The following is a 21,204-nucleotide window of genomic DNA, read 5'->3' as shown; positions in this document are numbered from 1 at the left end:
TTCTTATTGATTTCAGAGAGAGGAAGGGAGAGAGAGAGAGAGAAACATCCATGATGAGAGAAAATCATTGATCAGCTGCCTCCTGCACGCCCCCTGCTGGGGATCAAGCCCGCAACCCAGGCGTGTGCCCTCACTGGAAATCGGACCTTGATTTCCTGGATCATAGGTTGATCAACTGCTGAGCCAAGCCTGCCTGGCAGAGTAAGTGTTTTCAGAATTTTCGGGTAGATTTGTAGAAGAGGCGTTGCTGGGTCATGTGGTAACTCTGTTCTTAATTTTTTGAAGAACCTCCGTAGTGGCTGCACCAGTTCACATCCCTACCAGCAGTGTATGAGGGTTCACTTTACTCCACATCCTCTTCAACATTTGCTGTTTCTTGCCTTACTGATAATAAGTTAAAAAAAATTTGTTTTTGTTTATTAATCCGTACCTGAAGATTTTTTTCCCATTGATTTTTAGAGAGAGTAGAAGGGAAGGGAGAAGGGGGGGAGAGAGAGAGAGAGAGAGACATTGATGTGAGACACATCGATTGGTTGCCTCCCACACACAGGATTGAACTTGCAACTTAGGTAGGTGCCCTTGACCAGGAATCGAGCCCGAGACCCTGCGGTGCACAGGCCGACACTTCACTGAGCCATGCTGGACAGGGCTAAAAATTTTTTTAACATAATATTGCTCACTACATTTATATTGTGTTTTATAACCCTTTGTCACTTTAAATATTTTTATAGAAAACTGGCAGGATAAGTTTTGGGGGAACTTACAACATAAAGTCCTGGAAGTACACTTTACTGCTTTGATAGGGATTTGTCTGTTTTTTTCTATCCCTTCAATTAGGGATGTATTGCATGTTTCTTGAATGTAAAAGTGAATGAGAGAGAGCATTAAAAGCTACTAGTGAAATTGAAAGGCCTGGACATTAAAGAGTATGACTTTTCAGTATTATTTCCTAATTAATTTAGGAAATAATTTTTCAAATAAATATATATATATATATTTTTACTGGCACAAGTCCTTTTCTTATTTTTCCAATTTGGTCTGTAATATACGTGTAAAGAGGACTTGAATTTTAGTGTGGCTTACTTTCTATAGCTTATAACTGTTAACCCTTTCTAAAAATTTAATATTATGTTACATTTATAACTTTTTACCCATTAGTAAGTGTAAAGGCAGCATAGTATAAAAAGGCAAAGAGCGTAAACACAGATTCTGGAGCCAAGTTGTCTGGGTTCAAAGTCCAGATTGGTCACTTTCTACTTGTTTGACCCTGGACAGGTACTTAGATTTTTCTGGAACTATTTCTCCATCTGTAAAATGGGAATGATAGTAGTATCTATGTTATAGGATTTTTATGAAGATTAAATGAATTAGTATAGGTACTTAGTTTTAGAATAGTGTCTGGTTCACAAAATATATATAAATGGTTTTTATTATGTATGGATGTACTGTTACTTTGATCTCAGACATACAGATAGCACCATGTATTTTTAACATTTTAATTAAAGAAAAGAAAGGGAAAATAGCTTAAGACTATTTTAATATTTACTTAGGAAATAAAATTTACTTAACAAGTAATTGTATGACTTATAAAAGTCATAGAAATATGATCTATCTGATTGAACTTAGTTAATTACTGTGGATAATTTGATATAAATGCTTATATGAAGTGATGTGAAGCTGTGTTTTCTTGATAAGTATTTTTCTGAGACCATAACAAGGAAGGTATTTGAAAATAGGATTTCAGAGAAGCTTGAACCCATCAAATTAAGCAATAGTTTTTAAATATCCATTGTGAACTAGGGGCTTTAAAAGAACCATTACATTTTTCATACATATTTGTTAAATTTTTTAACCATTTTTTTATTTGGAAAGTGAGAGAATAAAATAAAACAAAAATTATGACTTTAGATTTACTCTAATGATTCATTCATGCATTCGCTAAATAAATATTTTGCACCAGCTCTGTACCTTGTATTGTGCCAGGTTCTGGGGATATGATGATGAGCAAAGAGCCAATCTTGTAGTAGAACCATGTTCTTTGAATGAATAATAGATACCTATGTAGAATAGTGGATTGTTTCTGTTGCTTCTCTGTAATGTCCCATAATAAAAAATTTAACTGGACATTCCCTGGCCCATGGAGGCTGCTAAAAGTACTTGCAGAGAATGGCCAGAAACCTTGTAGAAATGTGTAGGAGCCCTTATTGTAGCCTTCAAGGAACTATATGGGATATTCTTATATGATTCTGGTAGTATAGGTAGTGATGCTTTTAGTTATGGGGTTTATTTGATTAAAAAAACAACTGCCAACCTAGTGACAGTCTGTTAATCTATATTGACGTGTTTTCTTTGTTTTTGTTTTTAAACTAGAGCCAAGCATAAACATTTTAAGGTGATTTCTTGGGATTGCACGTAATTAGTACAATAAGGAAGTAAATAGGAAAAATATGTTGGAAAAACTAACTTAAATAAGTTAAACAATTACTAAAGTTAGAGATTTTGCATTTAATTTTTGTGTGTTTTATTTGGGTTATGTACTAATAAAGTTATATTTTTAAAATAAAATTTTCCTCTTTTAAAGGAAACCACTAAAGTTGTTTGTGATAACTGTTTCTATAGTTAAGCAAAAGAAATGTTTTTTCTTTTAAATAGGTATTAAAATTTACAGGTCAGTTAAGAAAATCAGTTGAAACTCACTGTTAGCATGAACGTGACTTTTATATAGCTGAAGATTGCATTTTCTGTTCATCTCTTCTGAGGTTTATAGAAGGACAGTGCCAGTGTTGAAGGGATCTAATTTTGTAAATATTTAAAGTAATTGCTTTGAAAGAATGCAGTATAATATATATTCATGTAATTCTTGGGTACTTAGTTTTAATAAAATCTAGCCTAAAATTGGGAGAGCATTGCCATAGGAGTAGGAAAACTTTTTCTTTAAAGAACCAGGTAGTAAATATTTTAGGTTTTGTGAGCTATATGGTCTCTCTTACAAGTCTTCAACTCTGCCATTATAGCTTACAAGCAGTCATAAACAATATGCAAACAAAGGAACATGCAGTGTTTCAATAAAACTTTATTTACAAAAACAGGCCACAGGGCTTGATTTGGACCAGAGTTTGCCTGTCCCTATTACTATAAGGAAATATAGGGCAGTACTGTACTATTTCATTGTTTTCATTTTTGCCTCATTTTAATAAATGTAAAATACAATAAAATGCTCAATGCAAAATTGCAAAAACATTGCCATACAGATAAAACCTGAGGCTTCTGAAGGAGTATTGTTGCCATTATTTGATTGCACAAAAAGTTCATCAGCTGGTATAAGACAATTCAGATTTTTATATTAAAGGAAGTTTAGGAGTTTCATTATGAAATTATGGAAGTGCAAGATGTTTGAAAGTTAAATATTCTAAGTAAAGCTCCAGAGCCTGTATCTATTAAAGTTTCATTCAGGATATCAACAGGGGTTATACTTAAGTAGTTGGTTTCTGGAGGGTTTTTTTTTCTTTTTAATCCTACTCTGTTTTTCATTTTTTTTTTTTTTTTAATAGAAAACTTTTTTTTTCTTTTGTATCTATTGTTCATGCTTTAAAGAGGAGTAAACCTGACATTGTGTGCAGCTTAATGCATCACTTTTCTAGTAACTTAAGTGTGGTTTTAAAGTTTTATTAATTATCTGATAAATATCTCCCTTAGGTATGTCAGATTTTCCTGCATTTATCATGCTTATTATTGAAAAGCATTGTTAAGCACCCATGTTATATGGATGGTATTGCTAACATATACCTAGAGATTAGAACTTTTTATTTTTATAGAATACCAGCTATTTCATATATCAGTTAAAGTAATTTTTTCTTCATTGACAGTTTAGTTAATGTAATTTAAATGAGTTATGGAAAAATCTGTTTATCAATTATAGTAACTTAATAGCCAGATTTTCTTTAGGCATAATCAAGTGGGAAAGAATGTGATCTTTTAATTTTTTAGCTACAGATTTACAGATTTAAATGGGAATTAATAATTTTTTTTAAAAAAAATATATCTTTATTGATTTCAGAGAGAGGAAAAGAGAGAGAGAGAGAGAGACAGAAGCATCAATGATGAGAGAGTCATTGATCGAGCCCACAACCGGGCATGTGCCCTGACCGGGAATCGAACCCTGATCGCCTGGATCCCAGGTCGACGCTCAACCGCTGAGCCACGCCCGGCCGGGCGGAATTAATAAATCTTAATGTTCCTCTAGTAACTAAATATAATTAGATAAATGGTATGGTTACTCTTACAGTATTTACTTGCTCTGACATATCATTATTGATATGTAATAATTTTTCTGTTAGTGCATTCACTAAAATAGAATATGAAGACTAAAAACTGTGATAACCAGACTTGTTTCTTGCTATGGCTAGCACTTCTGTTAAAAGGAACCAGGCATCTTTGTGGCGCTTTCAGTATGTCTTATTCTGAAGAGCAACAGTATCCCAAAAGGACACACTAGTTAAGAAATTAGTAAATCTTAACTGAATTTAAATCTGTTATAGATTTTCTCAGTTGTCTCTTTTATATGTAGATACTTTTGAAGCCCGAATGAAAACCTTTTTATTTTTCCTGTAATTGTTCAGATACCTGATGAAAAGGAACAAGCATATAAATAACTGATTTGGAACCAAAGGGAGCTGACATGTCTCAAGTGAGCTTTGGAACAGGGTAGAGTAATTCTGAGTCTTTAGAGGAGGGTTAAAAATTATTATGACTTATGGAAAATATATCTTTGTATTTAAGAATCTTTTCTAAAAATTCTGAACTGAGAGCTAGTTTTGATGAGGAAGAGAATTTGGAAGGGCCCTAATAAGAGACTAAGGATCTTGAAAAACAAGCTGCAGTTTTGACTAGCATTAACTCTTCATAGAACTGGAGTGTGTTTACTAGATGATTTTGTTTCCTGCACTTTGTAATATAAGTAGATGTTTTATATTTTTCTCCCTGGGAATTAGGGATATTTGAGGAGGTTGAGAGGAACAAAATTAAAGTGCTTTTAAACTTAGCTGTTGATTTCCCCCCTTCTTTTGGATTAATGGTCTTCAGTAAGTATGAAAGATGTTGGGAAGTGGAAAACATGTAAAGTATCAGTATGATTTTTTAATGATGACCTTTAGAGCTAACTGTAAGTTTTATAGGAGGAGTTTCAAAAGAAAAAGGCTCTGTGTATAAATCTGAATTAGGGTTCTTCAGATAAACAGAACCAATAGAAGATAACGTAAGAACATTTATTATAGGAATTGGCTGATGCACTTATGGAGGTTTGAGAAGTTCCATGATCTCCCGTCTGCAAACTAGAGAATCAGGAAAGCCAGTAGCGTAATTCAGTCCAAGTCTGAAAGTCTGAGAACTGGGGTGGGCTTGATTGTAAGTCCCTGTTTGAATCCTAAGGCCCAAGAACCAGAAGAGCCAGTGTCCTAGGGCAGGAGGCAATTGATGTCTCAGCTCAAGTGGAGAAAGTGAATTTGCCCTTCCTCTGCCTTTTTGTTCTATTCAGGCCCTTAATGGATTAGAGGATTCCCATTCCCGTTGGTGAGGACAATATTTTTTACTCATTCTCCTTATTTAAGTACTAATCTCTGCTGGAGACACCCTTAAAATACACTCAGAAATAATGTTTTTTACTGCTATCTGGGCATTCCCGGGAATCGAACCGCAATCTCCTGGGTCCTAAGACGACTCAACCGCTGAGCCACGTCTGGCTGGGCTTTATGTAGTTTTTATAAAGTTTTACTGCAGCTTTAAGGAAATAGTGCTTTTAAACCTTGTGACTACACATCCAGTTTGGAATTAATATAATAATAAATTTTCCAAGGAACTGTATTACAGTGTTGTTATGCAGACTTGTTAAGAATTGGTACATGTGGTAAGTTAGAAACTGATTTGTTTGGTTGTGTTATTTGAAGTCACAACTTATAAATTATTTTACTTAGATAATTAGAAGTTTTCACAATTTTATTTGAGAATCTTATTTTTGAAAAACAAACAAGTAAAAAGAATAGTCATTTTTCAGGAAATGAGAAGGGTGGTATGTGAGCCATTTAAATGTGTACCATATTGCAATGGATTAATTTTGTATTTTTTTGAAATTTATTATTTTTTTGCTCTTGCCAGAAACCTTAACTTCTAAGCTAAAACTTGTGCATATATGCACTCAACAAGTAAACACAGATGCTTTTTTTTTTCCCCATTTGTAATTGTACCATAAATTTTTTACTCCCTAGAAATTTCAGCAACAGGGTAATCTTTAGTAATGGTCTGAATGCTTATTATATAGTTTACCATTCAGATGCTGAGGGAGGGAGATTTGGAATAATGACAGTGTACCAGGCCTTTGCATGTTGCTTCATCAGCATAAAATAGTAATTAAGTCTTGTTATCTCAGCATAATGTCTCAGTTGAAGAATTCTGTTACCTTAACTGACCAAGGACAGACATATCTGGTTGAATACTTTCAACACAAATTAATAATGAGATTTTATCAATAAATATTAGGTTATATAGCAGCTGCCTCCTTTACTTTTATATTTCTTAAAATATTCTATGGATTGGGAAAGCAGTTACTTGGCTCAATTTATTTTTTGTGTTAATGCTGCTCTGGATGCACAGGAAACCTATGAATTCTTCTGTTAAAGAATAGAGTAGCATCTTAAAAAGAAAGTGACCTTTTAACCAGCTTTTTATGATTTTCATGTGTGGTTTATTGGTAGGTGGTTGGGGACAGGGTATCCCAGAAAAGGGATTAAAGAAAAGATTTGAAGGTGCTTGGGATAGCCTGACATTAATAGTAGACTGGTGAGTAATATGGGGGTTTGGAAGCAAATCGTGTAAAGAGAAAGAGGACCATAATAAATGAGGCAGAAGAGCTTAATTGGGACTGAAGTGTACAAGAGCCTTAAATTCTCTGCTGTGATATTTGAACAACTTCTATAGTCAATGAAGTACTTATTGATGTTTTTAAGCAAGTGAGTAACAAGGTCAGATTTGTGTTTTTTAGAGAATAACTATCCGTACTGTGAAGGATCAGTTGGACAAAGTGAAGAAATGGAGGCATTCATCATTCAGCCAAAAAGATGAAGAGGACCTAGACTGAAGTGGTTATCTTGAGATAAGAGTGGAAGGAATTCAAGATATATCAGGAGGAAGATTAGTAGAACTTTGTTGGCATAAAGAGAAGAGACACAAGATGACTTTGAAATTTCTGAGTAGCTTATGATACTATTATTTGAACTAGTGAATATGCAAGAATGGTTTGTTATGGAAAAAAGTTGAAAGAGAGAAAGTGAGTACTCAGGGACATATTGAATGCTTGCAGAAAATGACTCTGGAGAGATGTGGGCTTGATCGTGAAGAGGAAATTTGTCTTTTGTTCCTTTTTGACAAATCTTTTGCCTGTGATAAACTTCCTAATTGCACACACACTTATGACTGTGTATTATTATTTGTCCCTTTTACCCAGGGCTTTTCACTATGGTGTCACTCCTTACCTGTCCACCCTCTAGGTACAGATAGTTTTTAGGTACCAATGTTTTTAGTTTATAGTGTGGCACTGTTTATAACCATTGCACTGTTGTCATTTTTCAGCTATTATTACAGGTTCATAGCACAGAAATTATTTCACCAGTATGTTCGTGGATGGCTTTCTACAGGTAAATATTTGTCAGGCCTCACAGCTTTCCTACTTGGGACCTGCCTTGTTATGGTCTATGTCAGAGGAGGAGGCAGAAATGGTGAGAGACCTGTGATGGAGTGAAAGTTGTTGGCTAAGGTGAGGGAGTTAGTTTTAGTATATAAATATAAGGTATCAAACCCTATAGGAGTTGAGTCACCTTGAGTAGCAATAACTAGATAACCACCTGAAAAAAGACTCTAAGGAAAAGAATTTATTTACTGTGAAAATGATACCTATTAAAGCTTTTCACAGTTTCATTATTGAAAGGCTGCTTTTCATTTCTTTGTGTTATGTCAGCTACAAACAGATTTTGAGTGTGCTTGGAGCGCCCATCATTCCTCTTTGTTCGCTGGGCTTCCTCCTGCTTTCCTTTACAGATCTAGTTAAACCTGCGCTCTGAACCCTTTCTGAACACCATGTCTCACCTTCTCCCTATTTAGTGCCACTCTTTTGTGCTCTCAGAGCATCCTGTACCACACTTCTCTGTAGTACTTAGCTCATGCCACTGAAATTGTTTTCTTACTGTCTCTTCCTCTTTATGACTAGGCTGCTGGTTCTTAAGGACAGGGACTGTCTTATTTTCATCTTCCACCTAACTCATAATTAGTTTTTAAGTGTTAGCCAACTAAGCAAATTATAGAAAATATCAATATACTCTGTAGTGCTTGAAGTCTCAATGCAGTCATGCTTTAGGATACTAACATTATAATTTGTAATATTATATATATGGTTTCCCCCCCTAAAATTTGACTTTCAGTGAAAAGACTGCCTTTTGGAAAGTTGTATTTTTCAGTTAAAATTGATATGCAATTTTCAGTAGTGAAACTAAAATTTTAATCTTCTTTTAACTGAATATTGGCTTGTTGACAGTTTTTTGTTTTCTATTCTGTTCTGTGACCCAGTGTTATAATAATTAGCCATTATAGTAAGGCAGAGTTTAAGCAGATAAATTACCAAACTACATAAATGTCTTCTTTCCACATAAATTAAAATAGAATTTAAAAAATAATTTAAATTTTGATTTGGAGACCGATACTGTGGTAAATGTGTTTTACCCCTACAAATCTAAATCAAAGCTATGATTATAGTCTCTGGGTACTTATATTAATTACTCAGTAATATAAGTATAATCTTGCTTTTATAGTAAGTGGATACCTAAGTATTAGTACTGAGTAGCATATACTGATTAAGAAATGAGGTATATATTCTGCCAATCTCTGAAGTTTCTTTTAGAAGCAATTTTTGAACTACATAATGTCAAAAGTACAAGGGACAAATCTCAGTCTTTTTGGTATTAAAAAAAGTTAGGATTCAGGTACAATTTAAGCTTAAAGTTACCTTTATATATGGTTCTCCAGTTTTTCCTTTCTGTGGATAGTGGGAGGGCTATTTTAGTCTATGTATAGATAAAGTGGAGCAGGCCAAGTCTTTTTTTAAAATATAAAATTAGGTCATGTGCAGAGGTACTAGTCCCAATTTTTTTGTTAATTAATGACAGATATGGCCTATAAAATAAACTTTTTTTTGTTTTGTTCTCCTTTTAAAGGTATTTGCGGGGGCAGGCATATGAAAAATTTACTTATTTTTGTTGGTGACAATTCATGAACAATGTTGTTCAGTTTAAGTGTAGAATATTTCTTATAAATATTAGAAAACTAATTTTTATTTGATTCATTTATTAGAGATACTTTTTTGGTTGCTTATTTTTTTAATTTTAACTCTTCTTCCTTTGACTTATCTGCATAACAAGAAGCAACTGGTGTATAGAATTCCTAATTGTCTTTAAGTAATTATATTTTTATAATACAAATTTTTTGAGCAAGGGCAACCAATTTACCCTAAGTCCACTCAGGAAGACTGAGTTCTTTAGTGTCTTCTGAACAATAGTATACATAAAAATCACATAAGGTACTTTAAAAATATGATTCTTGACTACCACTCTAATCACTATCTCCCACCCCCCAGTAACTCTGGGATATGACCCAAGAATTTTACACCCCTAGATGAGTCTGATATAGATGATCCATTGACCAGTCCTTAAGAAACACTAATTTGATTAGTGTTAATACTATTGTTCTCACTTTATGAGTCAATGGACCAGGCAGGTGCCCCAGATTCTTCCCTAATCAAACTTCAAAAGTAATAATTCTCATTGTAACAAAATTGGGAAATAAAGCACATAGGGAAAAAATTATATATAATCCCATTGTTTAAAGAACATTGATGTTTTAGTTTGTTTTTCTTCATACTTTTATTATTATTTTTTTTAATCCTCACTCGAGAATATTTTTTCCATTGCTTTTCAGAGAGAGTGAAAGGGAGAGAGAGAGAAACATCGATGTGAGAGACACATCTATTGGTTGCCTCCCACATGTGCCCCACATGTGCCCCAACCGGGGCCAGGGATCGAGCCTGCAGCCGAAGTGTGTGCCCTTGGCCAGAATCGAACCTGGGACTCTTCAGTTGACAGGCCAACACTCTAACCATTCAGCCAAACTTTCTAGGGCCTTCTTCATACTTATAAATTTTTAGTTAGAGTTAATTGGAAGTTAGAAGCAGTTTTATATTCTCCTTTTCTCATTAACCTCATAAATTTTTTTTATCATGTTATTAAAAATTCATTAATGTTTTTAATGCTTGTATAGTATTGCCTCATCTATTGGATCATTACTTACTTAACCATTCCTCTGGTTGGATTTTTAGATTGTTTCTAATTTATATCTGATAAATAACATTGGAATGAACATCTTTGTGGGATTTTTTTCTCCTATATCTAGGATTCCCCCCTCTACTTGGCTGAGGGTCCTAAAAATATTTTTAAAAGCTTTTGAAACATACTGCCAAACTATTTTCCAAAAAGGTTCAGCTAATTAAAATTAGTAGCAGTAAACTAAAGTTGTTACATTATATCTTCACCAGTATTGAATGTGTTTGTTAAAAAAACATACACCACCATATTTTTGGCTCACTAGACAAAATGGTGTTTAATTGCTTAACCATCTCTTGTTGTAGTAATATATGTCTTGTGTAAATGCAAAAATTAGTTTGATATTTTATACTAAATGTTTTTCTCTACCAAGAATTTATTTTCAAGAGTTCTTGAGGAAAAAAATCATTAGTGATTAATCAATGGGTAATTACCTTAAAGTTTTCTCAGTGGTCTGAGCTGTTGATAATAAACATGGACATTTTCTTTTTGCCAGAGATGAGAGTATTAACAAAAATACTGAGTGTTCTTTTGTCCCTTCCCACACACTGTGGAATAGAAAGTTTAAGCCGATTATAAGTATGGAGTTAAATTCATTAAGAAAACAAAGTTCTTATTTGTTCTAAAAACTGTTTCTAGTAGCAAATGAACATTTCAGATGACCATCAGTCAAAAAATTTAACTGGTGGGAAGTAAGAATACGAAATATTAGTTTTTTACCATTCATTGCCAACAAACCTCTTCTAACTATATTTTCTTCTACTTAGAATTACTGTTATATTTCTTGATTTCAGACATCACTGTTGCCTCTATTTCTTGGTTTATTAATTTTGAAAAATACCAAGTTTGAAAATTTCCTAATTAAAAAAAAACCAAATAGGGACCGTTCTCTTCTTTACCTTTCTGCAGTGTTTGATATTTAATTATTTTCACTACTTCTTTTATTCCCTTTGTTACTTTAAGTAATAAATGTAAACTTGTATCTCTATCCTGTTCACTTACTGACTTTGCTAGACTCTGCTTGGACTTCTCCCTGGGCTGCTTTCTGGAAACCACCACCAGGCAGAAAGAATGGCAGGGCTCACCTCCTTTGTTTCTTCCCTCAGGAATCACAGTCCTGTGCTGCTGATTGTACACTGTGTGAAAATAATTTTCTGTGTTTTACTGACTTTTCTGATTGTTTATGGAAGAAAGATAATTTCAGATCCCTATGGCTGGAAGTTGAAGTCTTTTAATGACTTCTTAATTGCTGAATCTAGTGATTGTTTCAAAGTCTGTATGTTGAAGTCTGGATTGGTACTGTCAGGTTCTCGTTTTTCTGAAAATTTTCTTCTCCTTGACTTTTTCTGTTACCTCTTCTTCTAACTTTCCTTTTTTAAAATATCATATAATTTTATTTATTTATTTATTTATTTTATTTATTTATTTAATGTTTCTTTATCTTTATTGTTGAGACCATTACAGATGTCTCCCTTTTAACCCCACTGATCCCCTCCACCCTACATCCATCCCACCCCCAGGCCCTCCCCATACCTATGTCCACATTCATGGGCCATGCCCATAAACACACAAGTTCCCTGATCAATCTCTCCCCACCCACACACCCCTCCCCACCTTCCCCCGGAGATCCCTCAGTTTGTTCCATGCTTCTATGTCTCTGGATCTACTTTGTTCATCAGTTTATTTTGTTTATTATATTCCACATATAAGTGAGATCATTTGGTACTTGTCCTTCTCTGACTGGCTCATTTCACTTAGCATAATACTCTCTAGTTCCCTTCATGCTGTGCCAAAGGTTAAAAGGTCCTTCCTCTTCACAACTGCATAGTACTCCATGGTGTAAATGTGCCACAGCTTTTCTGTCCACTCATCTACTAATGGGCACTTGGGCTGTCTCCAAATCTTAGCTATTGTGAATTGCACTGCTATGAACATAGGGGTGCATAAGTTCTTTGCGATTGGTGTTTGGGGTTCCTTAGGATATCCTCATAGAAGTGGGATCACTGGGTCAAATGGCAGATCAATTTTTAATCTTTTGAGGAAACTCCATACTGCTTTCCATAGTGGCTGCACCAGTCTGCATTCCCACCAGCAGTGTACTAGGGTGCCCTTTTCTCCACACTCTCCTCGCCAGCACTTGTAGTTCATTGACTTGATGGTAGCCATTCATATGTCTCAGCCATTTGTATGTCCTCTTTGAAGTGTCTATTTAGGTCCATTGCCCATTTTTAAATTGGATTGTCTTCCTTTGGTTAAGTTATATAAGTTCCTTAGATATTTTGGATATTAACCCTTTATCTGATGTGTCACTGGCAAATATGTTCTCCCATACAGTGGGCTCCCTTTTTGTTTTGTTGATGGCTTCCTTTGCTGTGCAGAAGCTTTTTATTTTGATGCAGTCCCATTTGTTTATTTTTTCCTTAGTTTTTCTTGCCCTAGGAGATGTATCAGCAAACATATTGCTATGAGAGATGTCTTAGATTTTACTGCCTATGTTTTCTTCTTGGATTTTTATGGTTTCATGCCTACATTTATGTCTTTTATCCATTTTGAATTTACTTTTGTGTATGGTGTAAGTTTCCAGTTTCATTGGTGGTACCTGGTTGGTGGTAACTTTCCTTTTTGCCTCCTTTACTAGATCCTCTTACTTTGGTAAGTTAATTATATTAATTGCAATAATACTTATAATAATAATAATAACAACAACAGTAGAAGTTACTGTGCCAGACCTTGTGCTAACTGTATATCTATATTTTAATATTAATTCATAAAGCAACTGCTTAGTTTACTTCAGGGTTCTGTTTTCCTCCTGCTCTCATTCTGTGTACTATCTTAAGTTATTGGCTCCACTGATTTCTATGCTGAGCTCCCAATCTGTATATCTTATAGTCTGAGTGTTTTCACCTGGATTTTCCAAAGACATATCAACTTAATACAGGCTAAATGGTACTCCTCTTTGCTCCTCTCTTTTTATCCTATTCTTTATCTTGACATTATTTAATCTATAGGTAAAAAAATACACACAACAAAAAATATGCTTTACATAAACAGATACAATCTGCATGTTAATTTAACCTTCTAATTATTTCTTGAATCCTGCCCTGCTTCTCCATTTCTACAATTATTGTCCTATTGCAGCTTTCTTTGTCTTGTGTCTGTACCATTGTACTAACTAACCTCTTAGCTCATCTCTGCCTCTAGTTGTAGCCCTCTAAAATCTGTAATATTTGTAAGTTTTAAATCAGATTGTGCTTCCTGGCTTAAAGTTTTCACTAGTTCCCTAAATGCTACTGGATAATGCCTATTTTTTTTTTTTAACATGATATACAAGCAGTCCTTATTCTGTCATTTGCTTATACTTAGATATTCTTGCTGTTCATTTTGCCTACTGTGTGAGTCAGCATCATTCCTGATCTCCCCCCGCCCCCAACTTTTGTTCTTGGTGCCTCCTGTATCCCCAGCTTTTACCTGGCTAACTCTTATTTATTTCTAAGCCATAGTTACTTGTTTCCAGGTCTCCTCCTTTTTGCTCCCATGGTATCCTATGTATAACTCTTTGCATCTGTTATTCATTTAAATGATTTTTTTAAAAGATTTTTTTATTTTTTATTTAATATATCTTTATTGATTTCAGAGAGAGGAAAGGAGAGAGAGAGAGAGATAGAAACATCAACGATGAGAGAGTCATTGATCGGCTGCCTAGCCCACAACCTGGGCATGTGCTCTGACTGGGAATCGAACCCCGATCACCTGGATCCTAGGTCGATGCTCAACCGCTGAGCCATGCCCATCCAGGCTAAATGATTTTTTTGTTACATATTATTTTCCTATGTTATGAGGTCCTAGAACACAAGAAATTTTTTGTTCATAGTTGAAATATTAGCACCTAGTTGAGTTGACAATTCATGTTTAGGTAGTTTCTATCTTTGGTGCTGGTGCAACTGCCCACTTTTACCCAAACTGGAAATGTGGATGTTTCCTAGATTCCTCACATGTAACCAGTTACAAGCCTTTAATTTTGCTTTTAATTGGGCATATACATTTGCATTCTTTTGTTCACGTGTGTGTGTTTGTTCATTCATTCAATAAATTTCATTAAGTGCTACTGTGTGCTAGACGGTGTACTAACCATATTGTGTGCTGAACATTGCATTGAATTTGTAGCATTTATAGATTAATTTTTGGAGAAGTAAAATGTTTACAAAGTTTAGTTTTTCCATTTAGGAACAAAGGTTTATCTATTCAAGGATAATTTTTGGTGCCTAAGGAAAGTTTTATTAGTATTCCTGACTTGATTTTCTATGTTTCTGTTAGAGCTTATTAGTGTTGAACAGTTATTTTCTTAGTGTGAATGAGATTTTTTATTCTGTTAATTCCAATTTGTCATTGCTCACATATGGGAAACTGATTCCATGATCTTGTATCTGGCCAGCTAATTAATGTAGTAATTTTCACCTTGGCCTGTGTATCTAAGTGGTTAGAGCATCAGCCCTTGCACCGAGGGGCCGCTGTTTCAATTTCTGGTCAAGGGCACATACCTAGGTTTCGAGTTCCATTCTCAGCGCCAGTTGGAATGTGTATGGGAGGCAACCAATCGATGTGTTTCTTTCACATTGATGTTTCCTCTACACCTCCCCCTCCCTCCCTCCCTCCCTCTCTCTCCCTCTCTCCCCCCTCCCCCTCTCCCTCCTTTCCTCCGTTACCCTCTTCCACTCTCTCTAAAACAACAAAATCGATGGAAAAAGTATCCTAGGTGAGGATTAACAACAAAGAAACAACAAAAAAACTTAGTAATTCATCGACTTGGGCTTTCAGATATCGGTTATGTCAATGACAAATATTAGGGTTTTTTCTTCTAGGTATTTATAGTTAAATTCATTTTTTTTATCTTGGTACATTGCTTAGGACCTCCAGTACAATGTTGAATAAAAGCATCTTAGTATTATTCCTGACGTTGTCTTTATAGTTTTTCTTATTATTTACAGTATTACAGATGACCCTCATTTCCAACCTCCTTTTCTTCCCTCTACCCAGACTGCGCCCCACCCCAGGCCTTCACCACATTTTTGTCTATGTCCATGGGTTATGCACATATGTGTGTATGTTCTTTGGTTAATCTCTTACAGTTCCCCCCACTCTCCTCCTCTTTGAGATCTGTGATTCTGTTTCGTGTATCCATGTTGCTGGTCCTGTTTTGTTCATCAGTTTATTTTGTTCATTAGATTCCACATATAAGTGAGGTCATATGGTACTTGTCTTTCTCTGACTGGCTTATTTCACTTAGCTTAATACTCTCTAGGTCCATCCATTCTGTTGCAAAGGGTAAGAATTCATTTTTTTTTTATAGCCACATAGTATTCTATTGTGTAAATGTACCACATCTTTTTTTTTTTTTTTAACTATCTTTATTGATTTCAGAGAGAGAAAGGGAGAGGGAAAGAGAGCTAGAAACATCAATGATAAGAGAGTCGTCATTGATTGGCAGGCTGCCTCCTGCATGCCCCCAGCTGGTGATTGAGCCCGCAACCTGGGCATGTGCCCGGATTGGGAATTGAACTGTGATCTCCTGGATCCTAGGTCAGTCCTCAACCGCTGGGCCACGCCTGGCTGGGCTGTACCACATCTTTTTTATCCACTCATCTACTTAGGGGCATTTGGGCTATTTCCAGATCTTAGCTATTGTAAATAACACTGCTTTGAACATAGGGGTGCATATAGTCTTTCTTATTGGTATTTTGGGATTCTTAGGATATATTCCCAGAAGTGAAATCACTAGGTCAAACAGAAGTTCCATTTTTGATATTTTGAGGAAACTTCATACTGTTTTCCACAGTTGCTCCACCAGCAGTGTACTCAGTTTCCCTTTTCTCCACATTCTTGCCAGCACTCACTGTTTATTGATTTATTGATGTTAGCCATTCTGGCAGGTGTGAGGTGATACCTTATTGTAGTTTTAATTTGTATCTTTTTGATGATTAGTGATGTTGAGCATTTTTTCATACGTTTGTTGGCCATCTCTATGTTCTTTATTGGCCATCTGTATGTCCTCTTTGGAGAAGTGTCTGTTTAGGTCCTTTGTCCATTTTTTAATTGGGTTGTTTATCTTCCTGGTGTTGTTGTATAAGTTCTTTATATATTTTGGAAATTAACCTCTTATGAGATGTATCATTGGCGCACATGTTCTCCCATACAGTGGGTTTCCTTTTCATTTTGTTGATGGTTTCTTTTGCTGTGCAGAAGCTTTTAATTTTGATGTAGTCCCATTTGTTTATTTTTTCCTTTGTTTACCTTGCCCTAGGAGATGTATTGGTGAAAATGCTGCTACATGTGATAGCTGAGATTTTAGTGCCTTGTTTTCTTCTAGGATTTTTATCGTTTCACATCTTAAATTTAAGTCTTTTATCCATTTTGAGTTTATTCTTGTGTGTGGTGTAAGTTGGTGGTCTAGTTTCATTTTTTTGCATGTACCTGTACAGTTTTCCCAACACCATTTATTGAAGAGACTGTCTTTACTCCATTGTATGCTGTTGCCTCCTTTGTCAAATATTAATTGACCATAATGGCGTGGATTGATTTCTGGGGTCTCTGTTCTGTTCCATTGATTGATAAGCCTGTTCTTGTGCCAGTACCAGGCGGTTTTGATTACAATGGCTTTGTAGTATGGTTTTGATATCTGATACTGTGATCCCTCCAACTTTGTTGTTCTTTCTCAAAATTGCTGAGGCTATTCTGGGTCTTTTTTGGTTCCATATAAATTTTTAGAATATTTGTTCTATATCTGTGAAATATGCCATTGGTATTTTAACAGGGATTGTGTGGAATCTATAGGTTGCTTTGGGTAGTTTGGACGTTTTAATGATGTTACTTCTTCCAATCCATGGACATAGTATATGCTTCCACCTGTTTGTGCCTTCCTCGGTTTCTTTTAACAATGTCCTATAGTTTTCTGGATACAGGTCTTTCAGCTCCTTGGTTAAATTTATTCCTAGGTACCTTATTGTTTTTGTTGCAGTGATAAATGGGATATTTTTTTTAGTTTCCCTTTCTGAGAGTTCATTATTGGTGTTTAAAAATGCAATTGATTTCTGGATGTTAATTTTGTATCTTGCTACTTTGCCAAATTCATTTATAAAATCTAGTCATTTTTGGGGGGAGTCTGTAATACACAATATCATGTCATCTGTGAATAATGACAGTTTCACTTCCTCCTTTCTAGTTTGGATACCTTTTATTCCTTCTTGTCTGATCTGTGTGGCTAGGACATCTGGTACTATGTTGAATAAAAGTAGTGAAAGTGGATTATTATTGACTTTAATGAAAGTGGTTTTTATCAGTGTCATACTAAATATGTTCATTCTATATTTTTAAAAGTCAAATTAGGAAGCATCACCTATTCCTCACTTCCTGAGTTTTATTCTGAATCCACTTTGAATTTTATCAAATGCTTTGTTGGTCTGTGGAGATGACCAGGCTAATCTGTTAATGAAAAGGATTACAGTAAGATTTCCTAAAGACAGAGTTTCTGATCTTTTTCCCCTGACTTATTTAATACTGCTGGATTTGATTGCTAATGTTTTATTTAGTATATTTTCATTTATAAGTGAGATTAGTTTATGATTTTCTTTCATTTAATTCTTTTCTGCTTTTGTTTCAGAACTACGCTAGCCTTATAAACTGTGTTGAAGCAGTTTAATTTTTTTAATTGGAAAAACTTTAAATTTGAACTTTTTAAATACAGGAACTAGTTGTTTCTTAAAGATTTAGTAGAGTTTGTCCATAAACATCATTTAGAAAATGGCTGTTTCTTGATATCTTTGTTTCTCCAACTTTAGTAAAGTATCAGGATTAAGCATGAACTTCAGTACTTATTGATTAAATATTCTCTTGACAAGGTTGTCAGAAATGATTTACTATATAGAATTATTATATTAACAGCATTCATTTTAGAGAACTCACCAGGATTGAAACTCGTTTGGAAGAGAAATACGTGGAAATTTGTCTTCATGGTTAGATTTTCCTCATAGGAGGATACTGTTCAGTAGTAGTCTAAATTCAAAGCTGACATTTTAAGAAAAATGTTAATTTGTATAATTATAATTTATATCGAGTACACTGTTTTGGCATAATTACTGTGTGTAAAAGACCAAAGGTAACCATTTTACAAATGTATTCAAGCTGTGGATTATTTTTACTGTTTTCTCTTTTAAAGCTTATTATGTGATTTCAATTCATTATAATTATTTAATAGACAATATTTAAGTTGTTTCTTTATAATTTTTAAATTTTAATTAAATTTTTATTTGGGAAGTTATAGTGCTTTTAATTTCAATAAAACTGGTTTATTGTACCCACATTTCTCTTTTTAATTCAATATTTTTAAGCATTCATAAAACAATGGTTATGTTATAGAAGTGATTGAACATCTGAATATAACTGTAGAATTTATATGATAGAACAATGGTTCGAAACCCTGGGCAGTTTTGTCCTCAAGGACCATTTGGGAAAGTCTGAATAAATTTTAGTTGTCACAGTGGGGCTTGAGGGGATGCCACTATCAACTAGAGCAGGGGTGGGGAACATCTGTCCTTCTGGATATATAACGGCCCTCAAAATCATGCCCTGGCAAGGCAACCTCAGGTGGGACTCGAAATTCAATAAATCTGGGAGCTTTTTTCATAGCTAATTTTTAAGTTGGTAATTTTGTGTGGCCCATGAATGATGTTATAAATATCCAAATGGCCCTTGGCAGAAAAAAGGTTCCCGCCTCTAACCTAGATGGTAGAGGTGAGAGATGCTAGTAAACATTCTTCAATGCACAGGATAGCCTCCCATAGCAAAGAATGAGCTGTACCAAAATGTTAGTGGTGATGAGGTTGAGAAATCCTGTCATAAAAGGAATGATATATACACAACTATGAATACACAATATAAAAGGTGTTTTCAGAATTATGCTTTTTCCCAGCAATTAGAATTCTAACAATAATTTACTGTGTCCTTATGCAAAATTTATGAAAAGTATTCTGCTCTTGACATCTAGTGAGACATTTAAAACTAAAAATATAAGTTGAGATTAAGCTTGTAAATCAGAGTTATTGCTTATTCTTAGTTTTCCACTGTTAGGAAATTCACAAATAAGGAAACTAGGAATAAATTAAACTAGTAAACTAGGTTACAGGAGGAATAAAATGTAGTAAATTCTTAGCTGAAGTAATACATCTCCTTTATCTTTCATTTATGTTCCTGATTTAATATCAAAGCTTCAAATATAAAAATTATTCTTTCGATAGTTTTCTGAGTTACTCATGTAAGGCTTTTTATTTTGATTTTTTAAAAATATGTTTTTATTGATTTCAGAGAGAGGAAGGGAGAGGGAAAGAGAGAGAGAAACATGATGATGAGAGAGTCATTGATCGGCTGCCTCCTGCACGCCCCCTACTGGGGATCGAGCCCACAACCCAGGCAACCTGGCCATGCGCCCTGACTGGGAATCAAACGAAAATCTCCTGGTTCATGGATGGACACTCAACCACTGAGCCATGCTGGCGGGCTGTAAGGCTTTTTATATTTTAAAAATTGCCTATAATCATAGAATTTTAGAGCCGAAGGAGACCCAAGTTGTTTAATCCAATCTTCTCAATTACAGCTATTAAAAAATTCATCTTTAGAGAGGTGAAGTGATCTTATTCAATATCATATACCTTGTTAGTGCCAAATCTTGGACGAGAGCCTACAGCTTCTGACTGCTAGTTGTGTATTCTTTCAGGGTCAGGGAAGGTTATTAATCACACTGGATTCTATTTGAATCTTGAGCTTTTCTCAAACTATGATTATTAAAACTGTTAAATTGTTACTTCTTTAGAATATACACCTTTATATGTTTCAAAGTGAATTTTAGTATGTATGTTTATAAATCTTGTGTTTCATTTAATTTTAATTTATAAACATTATGCTAGTTTAAACATGAATAATTCAAATTTTTCACAGGCAATGACACCTCCAAATCAAGGTCGTCCAGATTCTCCCGTCTATGCTAATCTACAAGAACTGAAAATATCCCAGTCTGCTCTCCCCCCTCTTCCTGGGAGCCCAGCAATTCAGATAAATGGCGAATGGGAAACTCATAAAGATAGTTCAGGGCGTAGTTATTACTATAACAGAGGAACACAGGAAAGAACATGGAAACCCCCTCGATGGACTCGGGATACAAACATCAGCAAAGATTTCCAAAGTCCAGGAGATCAAGAGGTATGAGTAATCAAGGAGCTGACCAGTGAGTTACCAAACTTACTTTATTTTTTATTCTTCAGAGATGAAAGGAGTGAATAGGTTTGTGTCTTGGTATTGATAGTAGAACACTTGACATCTTTAAGATACGAAATCTTCTTTCCAAGTTTTATTATGTTAATGCTAGTTACTGCCTAATCTTTAACAAGTAGACAGTAGCTAACCTTCTAGTGTGCTTACTAGTTGCAGAATTAACTGGATTAAAGTTGCCTAGTGCCATTGGTTTCCCTCATGTGCTAGAAGATAGTTCGATCACTGTTATTGCCCAAGCAGTGACTTTTTTTGTTTTGTTTAAGAAACAAGAAAAGATAATTGTGTGATGTGGCTTAGCCTGATATATAAAAATAGATATTTAACTGATTAAAACAGACACTTTATTGCTTTGGTATGCTACCAGGATACTTCTTAGTTTCTGTCAGTCAGAGGTACAAGATCACTTTTTATTTATATGTAAGGGAAATAAGTATAATCTAACGTCTCTGCTACAAATGGACAATTTATTCCA

At 34.6% G+C, this 21,204-nt stretch overlaps 1 protein-coding gene across 5 annotated transcripts in view; it reads left to right on the top strand.

Annotated features, from left to right (window-relative positions):
- The window catches only part of ARHGAP12 (Rho GTPase activating protein 12), a 128,536-nt gene that overhangs the window by 47,319 nt on the left and 60,013 nt on the right, over positions 1 to 21,204 (top strand). For 4 of the 5 annotated variants that reach the window (XM_016196317.2, XM_016196316.2, XM_016196318.2 and 1 more), the window contains one exon: positions 20,400 to 20,660. The exons of the other annotated variant lie outside the window; for it this stretch is intronic. In XM_016196317.2, the coding sequence (XP_016051803.2) occupies positions 20,400 to 20,660 (261 nt within the window). The remainder of the gene's footprint in view (positions 1 to 20,399; positions 20,661 to 21,204) is intronic. 5 annotated transcript variants of the gene reach the window in all.

Source organism: Miniopterus natalensis, chromosome 1, assembly GCF_054644295.1.
Source record: "Miniopterus natalensis isolate mMinNat1 chromosome 1, mMinNat1.hap1, whole genome shotgun sequence".
NCBI lineage: Eukaryota > Metazoa > Chordata > Mammalia > Chiroptera > Miniopteridae > Miniopterus > Miniopterus natalensis.
Note: the sequence above shows the minus strand (reverse complement) of the source record. Positions and strands in the feature narration are given on the sequence as shown.